This window comes from Sinohyriopsis cumingii, chromosome 7, assembly GCF_028554795.1.
Source record: "Sinohyriopsis cumingii isolate HCF-2022 chromosome 7, ASM2855479v2, whole genome shotgun sequence".
Taxonomy (NCBI): Eukaryota; Metazoa; Mollusca; class Bivalvia; order Unionida; family Unionidae; genus Sinohyriopsis; species Sinohyriopsis cumingii.
In genome coordinates, this window is record NC_142967.1 from 36,027,504 (window position 1) to 36,049,236 (window position 21,733).

At 38.3% G+C, this 21,733-nt stretch overlaps 1 protein-coding gene across 1 annotated transcript in view; it reads right to left on the minus strand.

The window, feature by feature from the left end:
- Nucleotides 1-13,014, minus strand: part of LOC149795017 (4-hydroxy-2-oxoglutarate aldolase, mitochondrial-like) — a 33,456-nt gene extending 20,442 nt beyond the window's left edge. Inside the window, exons 1-3 of the mRNA XM_089964691.1 lie at nt 12,620-13,014; nt 10,707-10,835; nt 1,364-1,493 (exon numbers count right to left, since the gene is read on the minus strand). Coding sequence (XP_089820817.1) covers nt 1,364-1,493; nt 10,707-10,835; nt 12,620-12,842 — 482 coding nt within the window. The 5' untranslated portion in view covers nt 12,843-13,014. The remainder of the gene's footprint in view (nt 1-1,363; nt 1,494-10,706; nt 10,836-12,619) is intronic.
- Between the last annotated feature and the right edge of the window lie 8,719 nt (nt 13,015-21,733).

Sequence of the window (21,733 nt, forward strand, 5' to 3'; positions counted from 1 at the left end):
GGTCTCCATACGAAAATAATGGGTCCATTAAGCAAAAAAAAAAAAAAATTTTTTTTTACCCTTCTCCTTCTGCTCATACGCAAGCAAAATAACCATTGGAAAATGATGTTTCTAATACAACTAGGCATTAGTCTCATGGAAAATCTGTTGAAAGCCGATGTATTAAGATGTATTCAGAAATAGCCCCCCAAATGTCTTTCCTAAGCACATTTCAGGCAAAAACGACAAAAACCTCTGGGGCTGAATCGGTTAAGAATTAGCCCTTTTCTAAATAATGTTGTGACTGGTTACTCATTTTGTAAGGTTAATCATTTCTACTAATTACTCATTTTGTAAAGTAAAGAATTAGCCCTCTTCTAAATGATGATGTGACTGGTTACTTGCAACATTAAGAATAAGCCCTTTTCTGAAAATGGTGTAATGACTGGCTACTTGTTTATAACATTAGGAATTACTTTTTTTCTAATGAAATTGTGACTGGCTACATGTTTGTAAGATTCCAATCAGATAACCTGGTTTGAATAACCTCTTTACTACATGATGTCACTGTCTACTTGTTTGCAACATTAAGAATTAATTATCCCTTTTCTAAATCATGATTGTGACTGGCTACTTATTTGTAACATTAAGAATTAGCCCTTTTATAAAAATGATGTCAGGACTGGACTGGCCACTTGTTTGTAACCTTAGGAATTACTTTTTTCTAAATGATATTGCAACAGGCTACATGATTTTAAGATTCCAATCAGATAAACTGGTTTGAATAGTGTACATGCAAGTCAATTCATCATCTTTAAGATACTTTACACGAGTTAAAATGTACGCAGAAATGTCTTGGTGATCTGGTGCAACTGCTAATTGATTTCCCACAAACTTTTCACCTGCTGCATGAGAATTTTGTTGTTATAGGGTTTAACACCATTTTTCAGCACAAGTTAGGCTATACATGGCAGCCAGTATAAATGGTGGAGGGAGAACCTGGGAAAGCTCGGAAAGAACCAGTGAGCCATGAGAAGCTACTGGCAAGCTTTCTCATGTACCCACATTAGCTGAGCCTGAGACTCGAATCCACGCAGACAGAAGTGATGTGGCAGTGATCTGTAACAGTGAGTGCTTTAGACCACTAGGCCATGCGAGGCCCCCTGAATGAGAATTAGTAAGTATAAAAGAATACAATCTTTATTCATCCAAAAGGTATGCAGATGTGTTTTTGGTACAACTGGACCAAAAATATGCATAACATGCACATGCTATATGGAGCTCTGTATTGACCTTGTTGTAATGCTGAATGATGTATGAAATGAGAGAGAAAGAGATGAATTCTGTGCATGGATAACTGGATGTCAATGTAATGAGAATTATTACCTTGGTAAAGTGACTAATCATTGCCTCGTTGGTCATCTGCCCTTTATAGAAGCAGGGAGTGACCACAAGCACAGCTTTAGCTCCAGCCTGTGACATCAGCCTTGTCATTTCTATGGTGTCTCTAGTTGCTGCAAAATCCAATCAAATAATTTTTTTATAATTATATCAAGATATGTACCATCATATTTATACCCTGCCATACCATCGCTATCTTCACCTCTCTCAATGTCCCTTTGAAATATACACTAAATTCCTCATTTAAATGTATTAAACTTACATGTGTGTCAGGTTGAGGTGAAATAATATCAACATTCATACAAAAGAATACACCCTGAGACATGTATCATTCTTGTATATATGCAAACATGCTGAATAGGTTCTCAATCAGGAAATACCACTTTTTGTTTTCAGCCATGATGAAAATTTGACTCCCCAGTAACAGATGGATTTGAGTCACATGAATTTAACATATGTGAAGTTTCCCCAATACATAACATACGCCTACATGATGGTTTTTTTTTTTACTGTTCTACCAAATCCTATTAATGTCTGTTGATTCATGTCATGTTCAACATAAAAAACTAAAGTAACTTTGACTGCTTGATATCACAAATTGCTATGCTTCAAACAGTATCCTTTCATATCCCCAACCCATATCTAGTGTAATGGCATGAATTTTGAATGATGATTATTGCATCATAACTGAAGGAATCATGTTGTGGTCAGCATGATTAACATTAACGTATGGGCTATGCTTACAATAAATCGCTAGCCTGAAATAGGGATTGGTGCCCTTGTTGGGATATGATTGATATTTACTTGAGATAATGGTTATGGACATTGAGAGGCAAGGTTAATTTGGGGTTAAGTGGTGGGAAAAATGTCAAAGTTGGAAGAATCCTGAGATGATTTGTGCCATTTTAAATAAGTATCAGAACAGTTATTAATAAAGGCAGAATAGAGAATCATTCTAATGTCAATGGGCATGTTAATTTTTTAAGACTTAGATAAAGCTAATCCTGAATGACTAAGCTAAATAATGGGGTTTGCTTCCCAGGTGAAACTCAAACTCAAATTTGAAGTAATCTCCCCCAAAAGTTTTGTCAAAGTTTCTGTGGGAAACCAAGAAGTTGACCCTGAGGAAAAAGTATCGTTTCTATCCATGAGACAGGTGTCTGGAAGTTGAGGGACAAAAGACAAAGAAATCTGGCTGCATAATATGAACAAATCTCAAGGCACCAGGTAAGGCGTCAATCACAATTGGTTCAATACATCTGTAATTATTTGGTTAATGTATTCATTTTGAATTCATACATTAACTTTCCTTCTGTTCGTAAATTAAATGTTTGCATTCATTTGCTCTGAATGTTATATGACTCATGTATTCTAAGAATGTTGTACAATATTTCCTTGATATAAATTGACTAATTTGTGTGTAATAGGAATCATGTATTCTAGGAATTTCATGCATTACTTCCAATACAAAATTTGAGAATATGTGAATTTATCACTTAATGATCTGATTTATATATGCAGTGAATAGATTTTACAATGTTTGAAAATGTTATACCAATGAATTGCTAGTTAGCAAGTAATGTAGTTAAGACATTAAGTCCATTATATCCTTTGTGTAATTAAGTTGTGAATTCTTTTCAACTGAGAAATCATATGTCTGATTACCAATTTAGTTCAGTTAGTGATTTATAATCCAAAGCAGGAGTGTACAAGGAGCTTATTAAAATGTTTAGTTATGTCATGGTTCCATTTAGGAATGCTAAAGTAGTCAGTAGGCAAGGACATTAATTTTAATGGAACAGAGTTGTGTGTCAGTTGTCAGGTTGTGAAATGACCCATATTAGCCTTAGTTTCTGCTGAATTAAGATAAGATGATATCTTATATAACAAGAGTGGGAACAATGTTCAATCCCAGAAGGAAGCAAGCCTGATAAATATTTCAGTTGAGTTTTATTTATTTCAAATGGGAAAAACAACTCCACACCTGCACTACACTGTGGGAAATGAATGCAGACAACCAGGTTATGGCTGATGGCCTGAAAGAGGATGGAGAGAGAGAGAGAGAGTAAGAGAGAGAGAGACAGAGAAGGAAAAAGGGTACAGCAACAATGACCTATCACCAACATTAAATTTTAAAGGACTGGAAACAATCAGGTTAAGTAGGCAAGCTCGCAATTTGAGTTCAATCGTTCATCAATTCTATGATGACATTTGTCTAAGCAGTATAAACAGAATGGCTAATTGCATTTTTTAGATACTGGTAATTTTATTTCAAAGAGAAAGTGTATCATTCAAATTTCATGTTCAGTTTCATCTTGTTTATTTACTGGATTAAAATGCTGTATTTTAAATGTGGGGTCTTGCATTATTCTGTTCTATATCTCTGCTCAGAACTCTGTTAGTCCATCAATTAATTTCATATTTTATTTTATTGTTTACTTGATCCAGGCAATAACACTGGAGTCGATCATTTCCTAAATAACAATAACCAAACAAAAGCCCCATAGCATGTGGGGACACCACAGAGTATGACATCTAGCTGGCATGACTATTGTGATAAAAAAGCAAAAAAACATCCCAATGCATTTAACTTTATATCCAGTACTAGTCCCAATGCTCTAATTTTGCATACAACAAAAAGTTGTCACACCTCTGATTTTTCTTCTGCACTTGAAGCCCATGACTCTACCCTACAAACTCTCCTCTCTGCCTCATTCATAGACTAGCAAATTATCTCATTAAAAATGTTGTATGCAAGTTTGATTCTGAATAATTCTGCATTTATACCAGAAAAATTAAATATCTCTGGTATATTTTTTAATTGATACAATTATAATAAAATATTAGACAGGGTTGTCCTCATACATTTTCTGAAGTTGATGGGATGCACAAGATGTGTGTGATTTAGATTTTAAATGTAGCTTTAACAAATTTTCAGTCAGATGTCTTCAGTGTGGCAGTTTATAGTAATGACTAGCACTGGGGCATCATGCCGCACACATGTAGCATAATGTCCCATTCAGTCACAATATCCTGACACAAGGCTGACCAGTCCAAACACTAACCTCTCAATGCTGATTGCTAAGTGAGGCAGCTGTAAGTACCATTTTTATAAGTCTTTGTTGTGACTCGGCCGTGTTTGAACCCATGATCTCCCACATCCAAGGCGGGGCTACACAAGAAACAATGTTTAAAGTTGCTCAACATTCATATTCACTGCATAGGAGGATAATTATTCATGTTTCTTAATTAAAATAAACTATCATGGTTTTATATAAATGGTAATGAAACTTCTCAAATGCTTTAAAAGATAATGAAAATTCAAAATGTACATATCTAATAAAATTATTTAGAAAATAGTATAGGAAACACTTAAATGGTAATTCAAAAACTGATTAGTAATTTGAAACTAATTTATTTAAAAATCTAGTGTATCTTCTAAAATTTGTGTGTAATTCTTCCTTTTTGTACACATTTAAGTAGTTACTTTTAACTGACACAATATGGCCATTATGCTGCTGATGTGCCAATGAATACTAGACACACATTTTGTAATTCCAATATGACGATAAACATGATCCATGAAACTTGCATGTTAAAAAAACCCCAAACAAACCAAGAGTCCCTATTGGGCAAAAGGAATTTCTAGGAAATTAAGAATATTTCTTCCCTTTAACTGCTGAGTGTCAAAAACCATCTCTGAATTCTTCAGCAATAACAATATTTTCAAATCAGGTGCTGTTGTAGACATACTGGATATCAGCTTGTCTACATTTTCATTTAGTATGTCTACAAACAGCACCTGATTTGAAAATATTGTTATTGCTGAAGAATTCAGAGATGGTTTTTGACACTCAGCCAGTTAAAGGGCAAGAATATACATCATTAATTTCCTTGACAACTTCCTTTTGCCCAATAGACCTTTTGTTGGGGTTTTTATGGATCATTTATCGTCATATAGAATTAAAATTGTGTCTAGTATTCATTGACATCAGCAGCAAGAATTCTAAGATGGCTGCTGTGGTGGCCATATTGAATGTCAGATTGCCATCATTTTCTATTCAGCCCAACCAGCATCAAAGGAAATCATCTTGTGAAAATGACAAGTCAGTATGATAAGCAATAACAAGATTTACGAGATAGCCAATGTGGCGGCCATAATGGAAGTATGAGCTGCACCATTTTCATTTAGAAATAACTAGACCATGGGATAAATGTATGTGTGAGCTTCATGGCAATCATCTGATTAGTTTCACTTACTTTGGCATCCGTCCATCTACGAGAGACGATGGCATAGCTCCAAAGTACGCTTTTGCTTATCCTTCTTTTTAGCTCTCTTTTCAGCTTGCTTTATTCTTCTCTTTTCCTCTGCGTTTTGAACTCCCTGCCTGACAGCTAGACGCCAGCTGGAACGGTTGTTTGCACAGCTCTCCCAGTCGTTGACATTGATGTTTGCTGTCTTCATATCCTTCTTGCAAACATCTTTGTAGCGCAGATGTGGTCGTCCAGTTGGTCGTGCACCTTCTGCTAACTCCCCATATAACAGGTCCTTGGGAATGCAACCTGGGTCCATTCTCTTGACATGGCCGAGCCAGCGAAGGCGCCTCTCGCTGAGTATGGAGAACATGCTGTTCATGTTGGCGCGTTCTAGAACCTCTGTGTTGGATACTTTGTCCTGCCACTGGATGTGCAGAATGCGCCGCAGACATCTCAGGTGGAAGCTGTTGAGTTTCCTCTCGTGTCCTGCATAGGTGGTCCATGTTTTGCTGCTGTAGAGAAGTGAGCTGAGCACGCACGCTTGGTAGACACGCAGTTTGGTCTTCTCTGTGAGGTTGGGGTTGTTCCAGACCCTCTGGTTAAGTCTGGCCATCACTGCTGCTGCCTAGGCAATCCTGCCGCCCACCTCAGAATCAATGGAGAGTGAGCTGGAGATGTTAGACCCGAGGTATGTGAAGTTCTTGACAACTTCCAAATTGTACCCATCGATGGTGACAGAGGGAGGGGAGTCTGTGTCCTGTGCCATGACATTCGTTTTCTTCAAACTGATGGTCAGTCCAAATTCCTTACATGCATGGGAGAGGCAGCATACCAGCTGCTGAAGTCCATCTTCTGTGTGTGATGTCAAGTCTGTATCATCGGCAAAGAGCAATTCACGGATGAGTACCTCTGTGACTTTAGTCTTAGCACGGAGACGGGCGATGTTGAACAGCTTGATGTCAGCCCTGGTATGGATGTACACTCCCTCGCTGCAGTCCTTGAATGCGTACTGGAGAAGCATGGAGAAGAAGATGGCAAAGAGCGTCGGTGCAAGGACACAGCCTTGTTTGACTCCGCTAACGACTGGGAATGCTTCAGATGTTGCGCCATTGAAGCACACTGTACTGTGCATGTTCTCGTGGAATGACATAATGACAGCAAGCAGACGTGGGGGGCAGCCCATCTTCTGCAGGAGTCTGAAGAGTCCACTCCGACTAACCATGTCAAATGCCTTCGTCAGGTCTATGAAGGCAATGTAGAGGGGCATCCGCTTCTCGCGACACTTCTCCTGCAGCTGACGTAGTGAGAAGATCATGTCTACAGTTGACCTGCCGGCTCGAAATCCACACTGGGATTCTGGGTAGACGCGGGAGGCTAGGATCTGCAAGCGCGCCAAGGCAACACGGGCAAAGGCCTTTCCGACGATGCTGAGAAGGGAGATGCCCCGATAGTTGTTGCAGTCGCTACGGTCTCCTTTGCTTTTGTACAAAGTGACGATGTTGGCGTCACGCATGTCCTGTGGGATGTATCCCTGTTCCCAGCAAAGGCAGAGGAGTGTGTGTAGGGGCTGGAGCAGTGCTGGTTTTCCGCTCTTGAGGACTTCAGGCGGAATGCCGTCGCTTCCAGGAGCCTTCCCACAGGCAAGGCAATCGATGGCTTTTTCGAGCTCTTCCAGGGTGGGCTGTGTGTCTAGCTCCTCCATGACAGGCAGGTCTGGAATGGCGTCCAGGGCAGTTCTAGTGACATTGTTTTTGGTTGCATATAGCTCGAGATAGTGCTCAACCCATCGCTGCAGTTGTTTCTCCTGGTCTGTGATGACTTCGCCCGTCTTGGACTTGAGGGGGGCGGTCTTGTAGCTGGGGGGGCCTGTCGCCTTTTTGATACCCTCATACATTCCTCTTGTATCCCCGGTGTCAGCAGCTGTCTGTATACTGTTGCAAAGGTTCAGCCAGTGGGTCTTGGCACAGCGGCGGGCGGTCTTCTGGGCGTTATTCCTTGCAATCCTTAGGGCTTGTAGTGTTCTGGGGCTAGGTGCAGCCTTGTATGCCAGGAGGGCTTTCCTCTTTGCCTCAGTCACGGGCTCCATCTCCTCCCAGTTTGCCTCATACCAGTCGACATTCTTTCTCTCCCTCTTCCCGTAAGCTGTGATGGCTGAATTGTACACAGAGTCACGGATATGGGACCACTTGGAATCAATGGTGTCATCAGGTGTCACTTTGGTGAGGGCTTCCTTCAGTTTGCTGATGAACTGCTGTGTTTTCTGTGGGTTGCTTGCACAGCAGGTGTTTATACGTGGGTGACCCTTCTTCTTGGCGTGGTGCAGCTTCTTGGGTAATATTCGCACCTTGCTGGCCACGAGGGAATGGTCCGTGTCACAATCGGCACTGTGGTAGCTGCAGGTAAGGAGGACACTGGCCAGTTCTGCACGCCTGGTGATGACGAGGTCTAGCTGGTGCCAGTGGCGTGAACGTGGGTGTCTCCACGACACCTGGTGGATCTCCTTGCATTTGAAGAAAGTGTTGGTCACACATAGGCTGTGAGAGCAGCACATCTCCAGCAGTCGCTGACCATTCTCGTTGATCTTGCCCCTTCCGTAAAAGCCGAGACAGGTGGACCACGCCTCATGGTCAGCTCCCACTCTAGCATTGAAGTCTCCTAGTAAGTAAAGGCTTTCATTGTTGGGGATACTGGATATTGCCTGATCCAGAGCCTCATAAAACTTGTCTTTCTCCTCGTAGGTGGAGTAGAGGGTTGGGGCGTACACACTGAAGATGTTGACCGGGCCTAAGGATGTTGACAGCTGGAGGGCAAGGATTCTCTCAGTACCTGATGATGGAGGTTCAATGAAGGCGATTAGCGTGTTCTTGACAGCAAAGCCTACACCATGCTGCCTAGGTTCATCCAAGGGCTTCCCCTGCCAAAAGAATGTGTAATTGGCTTCCCTGATGGTGCCGCTGTCAGCCAGTCGGGTCTCCTGGAGGCAGGCAATGTCAATGTTCAGTCGGGAGAGTTCTCTGTCAATGACGGCAGTCTTCCGTGCATCGTCGATCTGTTGTAGGTCAGTGGTCAATCCAGGACACATGGTCCTGATGTTCCAGGTTGCAAAACGAAGAGTTGGAGTCTTTTTATTTCTTCTTTTAGTCTTTCCTGGTGCAGAGTTTTGTGGCCCACTTGTCGAGATGGTTCTCTAAGCTCCACGCACCCAGTGAAGCAGGCAGGCCATGGCGGGCAGCACCTTACTGACTGGGGGCTGCCCAGCTTGAGGCGGGCGGTAGCTGTCCAGTGAGACCTGATGATCTCTCCCACCGTCAGAAGTAACCCCTGGCACCAAGCTCTATGCCAATCGAGCTTTGACTTAGAACCGGTAAACTGCTACTTCTCGTGTTGTGCTGACGCCGTACGACGACGCTGGAGTGTCCTCTCCAGTGGAGCTATGAAGCCTGGGCAGGGTGGTATGGAGAATCAGCTGTTGCCCATGCAGCAGATCCCCCCTCTCCATGCAGCTGGTGTGCCCAAGGGAACGACAAATGCCGATACAGCTTGGCACCAATGGCGTCGCAGGAGTTGCCGGAATGACGTTGAAGTCAATGTCATACCGCCTTAGGGACTCCATCTCCGGATTTTCTGTCGGGGTTTACTCCCTTAGCCTTTCCCATGAGTGGGTATAGCCACAAGGCAGCAGAGGTTTGGAATTGGAGTTTTCCTTCTCCTAGATGAGCTACCATCCAAGGTTTATGAGTCCCATCTACCCGAAGCAACTGGTTTTAAGGCGCCAGTGGGCTGCCTTCACCCCTTCTCCTGTTAGTAGAAAACATGGTCTGCCGGGCTTCAAATCTAAGCCACTCGCGAAGGCCAGGAGCTGGATTTTAGTTGACAGAGGCAGTAAGAGACGCAGGCCGTATGGGGCATTTTGGAGGATTGGGGCGCTTGTCTCCCAGTCCCACCCCGGGCAATGTCAACCATATATGCTCACTTAAAAGTCCAACTGCCAACAACATATACCAAGATCTGCTGCAACATATGCCAGTATATCAGTGTCCATGTTCTTTTGTTTTTAATGATTACTTCTAACAAACTGCACAGACAAAGATCTGACATTGCATTCTGCAATGGCACATCTGGGTCTGTGCAGTTTAAAGTTGTACCCAACTTACAAGCAGATACAGATTAATTCAGAAATATCACTTGCAAAAGTGATTTTATTTCCATTTGAATGCAATAAATATATGTTATCATACATTCCAAAGTAACAGCATATATAAAAATAGTATATTCCAATAAATAGAACACACATTTTCCCCCATTTTAAATTTCCTTAGTTGACACAAGTTGCGTTTACATATATGATACAATGATTACTGGAAAGACAATATCACTGATCACACACACAATTCTGTACAGTGATGAGCATTAGCAATATTTATTATACAATCTTTTACTTCAACATGTTGAAAGCTACATTCACTTTATACTGCATTGATAATTGAAGCACATTTTTCTGGGAAACTTTCTTTACGACATAGCTAAATGTAAAAGCTGATCCAAATGGTAATTGTTCACTTAACATTGTTCTAAGGCCTACAACAACTTTTTCATCAATGAATTTTAAAGGATTCCTAATTTTAATAAATTTATGTTTGCAAAACATGTTCCCACCACCCCACTACAAAGCATAATGTTCTAAAATTTATGCAAATTTATTATGTTGGAATATTGGCCTTAACATTTATTAAGCTCATTTACATGTGAATACAGATATGCCTATTCAATTTCATTTTTCTACCTCGTGTGGTTTTCGCTCTATTGTGCTAGCAAGGTTTTTATCACAGAAGTCCAAATCCAAAAAGTTAAGAAACTGTCTTTAAAGAAGAAAAAAATAGCAAAATTGCTTTAATGACCTAGTTTCACTGGAGTAGTGATAACAGACTTGTTCTAAGAAACAGATGGATGACAAACCATCCCATACACTAACCTGGTCTATGACCAGTAGAACTAAAAACATGATCATGGGCCCTTACCGCATATGCCTCAGAAAAATCTCTGCAGAAATATAAATCACAATGACCTACATTCACATCCAGCCCCAGCGATGATCAACTTGTCCTTGGGAACCATAGCTGCTACCTTGCTGACGAGTTCAACACGCTCGTTCTTTGTTAAATAGGCATATTCCCCATTTGAGCCTTGAACAACATAACCTGTGGAAAAAAGTTAATGTAATTGTAAATTTATTTTAGAATCTTCTGATTGCTTTCATTCTGTTGCAAACACTAGCAAATTTGTCATAACCTATCAGTTGTTGTTGTTGTAGGGTTTAACGCCATTTTTCAGCACACGATAGGCTATACATGGCGGCCAGTATTAATGGTGGAGGAAGAACCCGGAAAAAACCTGGAAAGAACCACCGACCCATGAAAAGCTACTGGCAAGCTTTCTCACATACCCACATTAGCCGAATCCGAGACTCAAACCCACACAGACAGAGGTGAGATGGCAGTGATCCGTAACAGACAGCACTTTAGACCACTCGGCCACTCGAGGCCCCCATAACCCATCAGATAAAAGGTGGTGAAAAAGCTCTTTTTTATCAGGAGAATTCAAACTTTGTGTCACTTATAGTTTCTTCTTTTCAAAATCCTTGGCAGCAAAATTTTCTACTGTATTTTACACCTTGCAGTTAAAATGTAAAACAGCAAATTTGCAATGCACAGGCATTTGTTTCATTCAGTATGAAATGGAATGTGCTATGATAACATTAAACACCCAGATAGAAAACACGAGAGTAAGTGTTAATAATTTGGACAAATGGGTGTTATCAATAGTTTGGATAACAGTCTAGGAGTTAACTGACAGAAATGAGTGCCATTGTTGCCACTGTGTATTTGGAATAGTGAATAATTGGAAGCCTACAAAATATGCCCGATTTGTACAGGTCAGAAACATCTTATCACAATTTATTGCTGTACAACTGTTCTATGCCATGGCATGGAATGTAAAAAAAAAATGAATCATCTGAAGGCAAAGAACAATTTCATCGAAAAGTACAACTGTTTTGAAAGTGACAAAAGATCTAATAAACTCCTAATTCCATCAGGAATTTTGGCTCAGGTTATTATTTGTTCTATTTATATGAAATCCCTATCAGGATTAAGAAAAATCCCACAATACCACTGATTTCCTGTTTATTAGTCTCATGCCCAAATGCTAAAGAAAAGTTGCAGTCTCTATTCACTTGGGTAGACTGTCACTGTATACAGGCATTTAATATCAGGAAATGTGAGACGAGTTAAAATGGCAAGGAGCTTTAATATTGTTTGGGGTTTAGTGCCATTTTTCAGCACATGATAGGCTATACATAGTGGCTGTTATAGATGGTTGAGGAAGAACCCACAAAAACCCGGTAAGAACAAGAGATCCATGGGAAGCTACTGGCATGCTTTCTCACATAACCACATTTGCTGTGCCAGAGACTTCAACCCACACGTATAAGGGTGGCTGTGATCAGCAAAGTCTGGCACTTTAGACTACTTGTCCACCTGGGGTTCCTAGCAGCAGCTACAACAGGCAACCTTAATATGCAAGTTTGATTATAATCATCCAAGTATGGAACCTACTGGGACTAGAATGAGCATGAATGGCAATGATTAACTCAAAGCGATCATGTTAGCATTATCAGAAATTGTAAAATAACATGCACTGACTTTTATCGGGCTATTTAATTTCTGATGGGTGAATTTGGAGCCTGCGAATTTGGTTTGATTGAGGATGTTGGGTTTAATCACTATGAATGTATGATAACATATAATTTGTTCTAGTTTTCCAACAAATCACAGCAAGAATTTTCTTTTTGAAGCTGCATGGAAGCTGCAATTTTTTAATCATAACCTTTAACCCCCTCTCCAATAAAAATCCCAACAAAAAATAAACAAGACAGGCCGCCCCCACCCCCATTTAATGGTTGGTCTCTACACTTTCCCGATACCTCTAAACGGAATTTGATTCCATTTGTTTATATTTTCCTCCAATTTGCCGTAATCTATGGATTCGTCTGCCCTGAAGGGCGTCGCTATAGGCGGGTATATTCCACTAATATCCATTTCACGTCGGGCTGACGTTACGATCGAACGGACACTCCTTCTCCCGGCAGGATGGACATGTTTTGACAGCCGTGCAAGTTTTGTCCAAGTCCTGGAGAATAACGCCATTATTTCCACCACCACTTGCAGATTTATGTGTACCTGCTACAGCAGTTTATACACGTGTCCTTGAGACAGATAATATCCAGGTCGTATGCACTGACACGTTCAAGACAATATGACCGATACCTGAACTACATGTACATCAGCAGTAGCTTTCTGTAGTTTTGATGTCGAAGATGTCGCACTTTGACGTTTGGCGGGGAAAATGACACCGTGCATCGCTTCTTGTCCATATAAATGTACTCGCATTTTTCAGATTTTTAGTAATAATTAATATAACATTAAATAGCGATGCCACTTTATTTGCAAATTGTATGCAACAATTTGATTGGAACGTTACACCACTTTACATGAAAATTTTACATGAAAATTATACGCGAATCATTCGAAACTATCTTGATATACAATCTTGGTTGCCTTTGTAATGAAACTGGTATTTTAGTATTTATTTGATGATATTTGTGTGATTTGTTAATATGCAATGTACGTATGACAACTGTTCCCTTTTCTGTTTTGTTTTTGTTATGATGCTTTACCTGTCCTGTCATAATTTTCGTCGTTCATTTTTGTCGATATTATGGAGAAAAATATTAAAAAGTAAGTTCTTAAAAGAACAGTTGTCTTATCATATGATTTGTGAGAGATTTTTGTCTTTAGTGAACAGTATTTTTTAAAATACTCAATACTGCTGGAGCGGAGTTAACAGGCCAACGGCCTCAAGGTTTTCCGTCAGGTAGGGATACATACTTCTCTGGAATACCTGTGATATAACGGTACACATTCTAAATGTGTGTGTGTGTGAGAGAGAGAGAGAGAGAGAGAGGTACCGTATATGTGCTAGTTTCTTTACGTCTCCGTGGTATATATATATATATATATATATATATATATATATATATATATATATACCAGTTACAAATATTGCTGCCTGATGTTGAACGTTCTCGATTCTGTCAACATCATTAATGTAGTAAGGATCACACACACACACACACACACACACACACACACAGTATGCCTTATTAATCGATTATACAAACTTTTTACCTGGTGAATGTATAATTTTGGAAATATAAGATTGGTTGTTATACTCTGACAAAACTGAGACAGTTATCATAATATGTACTTTAAAGAAAAAGTTGCAGTAGGTGGAATGCAGTTATTTCTCTCCCAGGAAATAATGATATATTTATGCTTATGTGAAAACTATTATGGTATCAATCGTATGATGTCATTAAGTCATTATTATGTTGCTGTCAGTATCATTATGATATCAATATTCTGATGTCATTATCACTATGTCACCATTATATTAGTGTCATTATAATTATGGTATCAGTAATCTGATGTCAAAACCATTATGATATCATTATGCTGCTCTCAAGATCAATTTAATATCATTATGTTGCTGTCAATATCATTATGATTTCACCAGTGGCGTCATTAGGGGGAGGGGTGCGGACCGCCCCGGGTGACACCACCAGAGGGGATAACACGAAAATGTCTATAAAATATTTGAATTTTTGTGCAGGAAGGAGGTCTGTGGGGGTGACACCATGAGTTACCGCACATGACTGTCCATAAAAGTTTAGAATTTTTGTGCAAGAAGGAGGTTCATGGGGGTGACACCACGAGTTACCGCACTGGGTGACACCAACCCTAGTGACGCCACTGGATTTTACTATGTTGCTGTCAGCATCTTAATGATATCAATATGCTGATGTCAATAAAGTAAATCATTATGAAACAATTTGAGCTGTGTGATACATGAATGTCGATTCTGAGATATTTAATATTTGATTCCTGTATTTATTTATTTATTTGTTAAATCCACCAATCAACAAATAAATAACAAATGCATTTACCTTAGTTTTAAAGAATAAATACACTTTTAAATATGTTGATGTAACGAAACAAATTCACAGGTTGATAATGTCAGTCATTCTTATTTATATCAATTGATTAGGTAATATTTGTGGAACAACCACGAGAGGCAATAGCTTCATAATTTCACTCGTATTAGAAGAGTTGCTCCCCTTACGCAATATTTCCTTCTTCTTTCGTCCTTTCATTTGTATTTAATATGCAACAGAAACTGTGACATTTGTAACAAGATCGACAATAATAGCTGGCGTAACAATCCTTCGCAACAAGTTTTAGGTCATGACCCCTCCTATATAAAAAGACAGATATACCACAACTGATTTTTGGAGATATTTTAACGAGTTGTCTTGAGTTGGTTGATGACGTGTTTTGTTTAAAAAGTTGTCTTTGATTTTTTGATATGTTTTATAAGTTGTCTTGAGATGTTTGATCATATTTGTTATGCGTTCTCTAGAGTTACTTGACGATGTTGTTTTAGTTATCCTGAGCTTCTTGATGATATTTTGTACGAGTTGTTTTGAGTTTCTTGAGGATGTTTATTTTGAGTGGTCTTAAGTTGGTTGATGATGTTTATCTTAAGTTGTCTTGAGTTACTTGATGTTTTAGGTGAATATTCTTGAATTGCTTGATGATATTTTTGACGAGTTGTCTTGAGCTATTTGATGATGTGCTTATGAGTTGACTTCAGTTGCTTGATTATATATTTATGAGTTGTTCTGAGTTGCTTGATGGATTTTTGTGAGTTGTGTTGAGTTTTTTTAATGAGTTGTCATGAGTTGCTTGATGACGTTTGTTATAAGTTGTCTTGAGATGACTGTTTCATTTTGATTGGATGATGTTTATGTATTGCATCGAGATTCTTGATGATATATCTATGAGTAGTCTAGAGATTTTCAATGAGTTGTTTGGAAATTCTGGATGATATTTAATCAGTTGTCTGGAGTTTCATAATGATGGTTTCAATCCTTGTCAGGAGATTCCTGATAATGTTTCTAATAAGATGTCTACAGATTATTGTTTTCAATGAATTGCCTGAAGACTATTGATGATGTTTGCAATGAGTTGCCTGGAGATTATTGATGACGTTTTCAATGAGCCGCCTGGATTATTTATTGATGATGTTTTCAATGAGTTGTCTGGATTAATTATTGATGACGTTTTCAATGAGTTACCTGTATATTATTGATGATGTTTTCAATGAGCTGCCTGGTGATTCTTGACGATGTTTCCGATGAGTTTCCTGGAGATTATTGATGATGTTTTCAAAGAGTTGCCTGGAGATTCTTGATGATGTTTTCAATGACTTGCCTGGAGATTATTGATTATGTTTTCGTTGAGTTGCCTGGACTAGTTGATGATATTTTCAATGAGTTTTCTCAATATTATTGATGATGTCTTCAATGAGTTGCTTGGAGATTCTTGATGATGTTTTGAATGAGTTGCCTGGAGGTTATTGATGTTTTCAATGAATGGCCTGGAGATTCTGGATAATGTTTTGAATGAGTTACCTGGAGATTCTTGATGATGTTTTGAATGATTTGCCTGGGGATTCTTGATGATGTTTTGAATGAGTTGCCTGGGGATTCTTGATGATGTTTTCAATGAGTTACCTGGAGATTATTGATGATGTTTTCAGTGAGTTGTCTGGAGACTGTTGATGATGTTTTCAATGAGCTGCCTGGAGATTCTTGATGATGTTTTGAATGGGTTGCTTGGAGATTCTTGATGATATGTTAAATACGTTGCCTGTTTTAGTTATTGATGATATTTTGAATGAGTGGACGGGAGATTCTTGATGATGTTTTCAATGCGTTGCTTGGAGATTCTTGATGATGTTTTCAGTGAGTTGCTTGCAGGTTCTTGATGATGTTTCCAATGCGTTACCTGGAGATTATTGATGATATTTTCAATGAGTTGCCTGGAGATTATTGATGATGTTTTCAATGAGTTGCCTGGAGATTATTGATGATGTTTTCAATGCGTTGCATGGATTATGTATCGATGATGCATTTATTGAGTTGCCTGGATTATTTATTGATGGTGTTTTCAAAGAGTTACCTACATATTATTGATGATGTTTTCATTAAGTTGCTTGGATATTCTTGATGATGTTTTCAGTGAGTTGCCTGGAGATTATTGAGGATGTTTTCAATGAGTTGCCTGGAGCTTCTTGACAATGTTTTCAATGAGCTGCCAGGAGATTCTTGATGATGTATTCAATGAGTTGCCTGGATTATTTATTGATGATGTTTTCATTGAGTTTCCTGGCGATTCTTGATGATGTTTTCAGTAAGTTACCTGGAGATTCCTGCTGATGATTCTAATGAAATGTCTACAGATTGTTGTTTTCAATGAGTTGCCTGGATTAGTTATTAATGATATTTTCAATAAGTTGCCTGGAAATTCTTGATGATATTTTTAATGGGTTGCTTGGAGATTATTGATGTTGTTTTCAATAAGTTGCCTTGAGAGTATCGATTATGTTTTCAATAAATTTCTCGGAGATTATTGATGATGCTTTTAATGAGTAGCTTGGATATTCTTGAGGACGTTTCCAATGGGTTGCTTGGAGATTCTTGATGATGTTTTCAATGTGTTGCCTGGAGATTATTGATGATGTTTTCAATGAGTTGCCTGGATTGTTTATTGATGATGTTTTCATTGAATTTCCTGGCGATTCGTGATGATGTTTTCAGTGAATTACCTGGAGATTACTGATGATGTTTTCAATGAGTTGCCCAGAGATTCCTGCTGATGTTTCTAATGAAATGTCTATAGATTGTTGTTTTCAATGAGTTGTCTTGATTAGTTATTAATGCTATTTTCAATACGTTGCCTGGAAATTCTTGATGATGTTTTTAATGAGTAGCCTGGCGATTATTGAAGATGTTTTAAATGAGTTGCTTGGAGATTATTTATGATATTTTCAGTGATTTGCTTGCAGATTCTTGATGATGTTTTCAGTGAGTTGCCTGGAGATTCTTGATGATGTTTTCAATGAACTGCGTGTATATTATTAATGATATTTTCAATGAGTTTCCTGGATATTCTTGATGATCGTTTCAATGAGTTGCCTGGAGAATATTGATGATGTTTTCAAAGAGTTGCCTGGAGCGTTTTTACAATATTTTCATTGAGTTGCCTAGAGATCTTTTTAGGTATTTTCACTGAGTTGCCTGGATGTGTTTTGACTACATTTTCAATGAGTTTCCTGGATATTCTTGATGATGTTTTCAATGTGTTGCGTGGAGATTATTGATGATGTTTTCAATGTGTTGCGTGGAGATTATTGATCAAGTTATCAATGGGCTGCCTGGATTATTTATTGATGATGTTTCCAATGAGTTGTCTGGATTAGTTATTTATGACGTTTTTAATGAGTTACCTGTATATTGTTGATGATGTTTTGAATGAGCTGCCTGGCGATGCTTGATGATGATTTCAATGAGTTGGCTCTATATTACTGATGATGTTTTCAATGAGTTGCCTGGCGATTATTGATGATGTTTTCAATGGGTTGCCTGGAGATTCTTGATAATGTTTTCAATGAGTTGCCTGGAGAGTCTTAATGATATTTTGAAAGGGTTGCTTGGAGATTCTTGATGATGAGTTGCCTGGATTAATTGTTGGTGGTATTTTAAATGAGTTGCCTGATGATTATTGATGATGCCTTCAACGAGTTGCTTGGAGATACTTGATGATGTTTTGAATGAGTTGTCTGGAGATTATTGATGATGTTTTCTATGAGTGGCCTGGAGATTCTTGATGATGTTTTCAATGGGTTGCTTGGAGATTATTGATGATGTTTTCAATGGGTTGCTTGGAGATTCTTGGTGATGTTTTCAAAGAGTTTCCTGGTAATTATTGATGATGTTTTCAATGAGTTGCCTGGAGACTATTGATGATGTTTTCGGTGAGTTGCCTGGAGATTCGTGATGATGTTTTGAATGGGTTGCTTGGAGATTATTGATGATGCTTTCAGTGAGTTGCCTTGAGAGTCTTGATGATATTTTCAATGAGTTGCCTGTATTCGTTATTGATGATATTTTCAGTGAGTTGTCCGGAGATTCTTGATGATGCTTTCAATGAGTTGCCTGGAGATTATTGATGATGTGTTCAATGCGTGGCCTGTATTATGGATTGAGGATGTATTCATTGAGCTGCCTGGATTATTTACTGATGGTGTTTTCAATGAGTTACCTGTATATTATTGGTGATGTTTTCATTAAGTTGCTTGGATATTCTTGACGATGTTTTCAATGAGTTGCCTGGAGATTATTGACGATGTTTTAAATGAGTTGCCTGGAGATTATTGATGATTTTTTAAATGAGTTTCCTGGATTATTTATTGATGATGTTTTCGTTGAGTTTCCTGGCGATTCCTGATGATGTTTTCAATGAGTTACCTGGAGATTATTGATGATCTTTTCAGTGAATAGCCTGGAGATTCCTGCTGATGTTTCTAATGAAACGTCTACAGATTGTTGTTTTCAATGAGTTACCTGGATTAGTTATTAATGATATTTTCAATAAGTTGCCTGGAAATTCTTGATGAAGTTTTTGATGAGTTGCCTGGAGATTCGTGATGATGTTTTGAATGGGTTGCTTGGAGATTATTGATGATGCTTTCAATGAGTTGCCTTGAGAGTCTTGATGATATTTTCAATGAGTTGCCTGTATTCGTTATTGATGATATTTTCAGTGAGTTGTCCGGAGATTCTTGATGATGCTTTCAATGAGTTGCCTGGAGATTATTGATGATGTGTTCAATGCGTGGCCTGTATTATGGATTGAGGATGTATTCATTGAGTTGCCTGGATTATTTACTGATGGTGTTTTCAATGAGTTACCTGTATATTATTGGTGATGTTTTCATTAAGTTGCTTGGATATTCTTGACGATGTTTTCAAATGAGTTGCCTGGAGATTATTGACGATGTTTTAAATGAGTTGCCTGGAGATTATTGATGATGTTTTCAATGAGTTGCCTGGAGATTATTGATGATGTTTTCAATGCGTTGCATGGATTATGTATCGATGATGCATTTATTGAGTTGCCTGGATTATTTATTGATGGTGTTTTCAAAGAGTTACCTACATATTATTGATGATGTTTTCATTAAGTTGCTTGGATATTCTTGATGATGTTTTCAGTGAGTTGCCTGGAGATTATTGAGGATGTTTTCAATGAGTTGCCTGGAGCTTCTTGACAATGTTTTCAATGAGCTGCCAGGAGATTCTTGATGATGTATTCAATGAGTTGCCTGGATTATTTATTGATGATGTTTTCATTGAGTTTCCTGGCGATTCTTGATGATGTTTTCAGTAAGTTACCTGGAGATTCCTGCTGATGATTCTAATGAAATGTCTACAGATTGTTGTTTTCAATGAGTTGCCTGGATTAGTTATTAATGATATTTTCAATAAGTTGCCTGGAAATTCTTGATGATATTTTTAATGGGTTGCTTGGAGATTATTGATGATGTTTTCAATATGTTGCCCGGAGATTATTGATGTTGTTTTCAATAAGTTGCCTTGAGAGTATCGATTATGTTTTCAATAAATTTCTCGGAGATTATTGATGATGCTTTTAATGAGTAGCTTGGATATTCTTGAGGACGTTTCCAATGGGTTGCTTGGAGATTCTTGATGATGTTTTCAATGTGTTGCCTGGAGATTATTGATGATGTTTTCAATGAGTTGCCAGGAGATTCTTGATGATGTTTTCAATGAGTTGCCTGGATTATTTATTGATGATGTTTTCATTGAATTTCCTGGCGATTCGTGATGATGTTTTCAGTGAATTACCTGGAGATTACTGATGATGTTTTCAATGAGTTGCCCAGAGATTCCTGCTGATGTTTCTAATGAAATGTCTATAGATTGTTGTTTTCAATGAGTTGTCTTGATTAGTTATTAATGCTATTTTCAATACGTTGCCTGGAAATTCTTGATGATGTTTTTAATGAGTAGCCTGGCGATTATTGAAGATGTTTTAAATGAGTTGCTTGGAGATTATTTATGATATTTTCAATGAGTTGCTTGCAGATTCTTGATGATGTTTTCAGTGAGTTGCCTGGAGATTCTTGATGATGTTTTCAATGAACTGCGTGTATATTATTAATGATATTTTCAATGAGTTTCCTGGATATTCTTGATGATCGTTTCAATGAGTTGCCTGGAGAATATTGATGATGTTTTCAAAGAGTTGCCTGGAGCGTTTTTACAATATTTTCATTGAGTTGCCTAGAGATCTTTTTAGGTATTTTCACTGAGTTGCCTGGATGTGTTTTGACTACATTTTCAATGAGTTTCCTGGATATTCTTGATGATGTTTTCAATGTGTTGCGTGGAGATTATTGATGATGTTTTCAATGTGTTGCGTGGAGATTATTGATCAAGTTATCAATGGGCTGCCTGGATTATTTATTGATGATGTTTCCAATGAGTTGTCTGGATTAGTTATTTATGACGTTTTTAATGAGTTACCTGTATATTGTTGATGATGTTTTGAATGAGCTGCCTGGCGATGCTTGATGATGATTTCAATGAGTTGGCTCTATATTACTGATGATGTTTTCAATGAGTTGCCTGGCGATTATTGATGATGTTTTCAATGGGTTGCCTGGAGATTCTTGATAATGTTTTCAATGAGTTGCCTGGAGAGTCTTAATGATATTTTGAAAGGGTTGCTTGGAGATTCTTGATGATGAGTTGCCTGGATTAATTGTTGGTGGTATTTTAAATGAGTTGCCTGATGATTATTGATGATGCCTTCAACGAGTTGCTTGGAGATACTTGATGATGTTTTGAATGAGTTGTCTGGAGATTATTGATGATGTTTTCTATGAGTGGCCTGGAGATTCTTGATGATGTTTTCAATGGGTTGCTTGGAGATTATTGATGATGTTTTCAATGGGTTGCTTGGAGATTCTTGGTGATGTTTTCAAAGAGTTTCCTGGTAATTATTGATGATGTTTTCAATGAGTTGCCTGGAGACTATTGATGATGTTT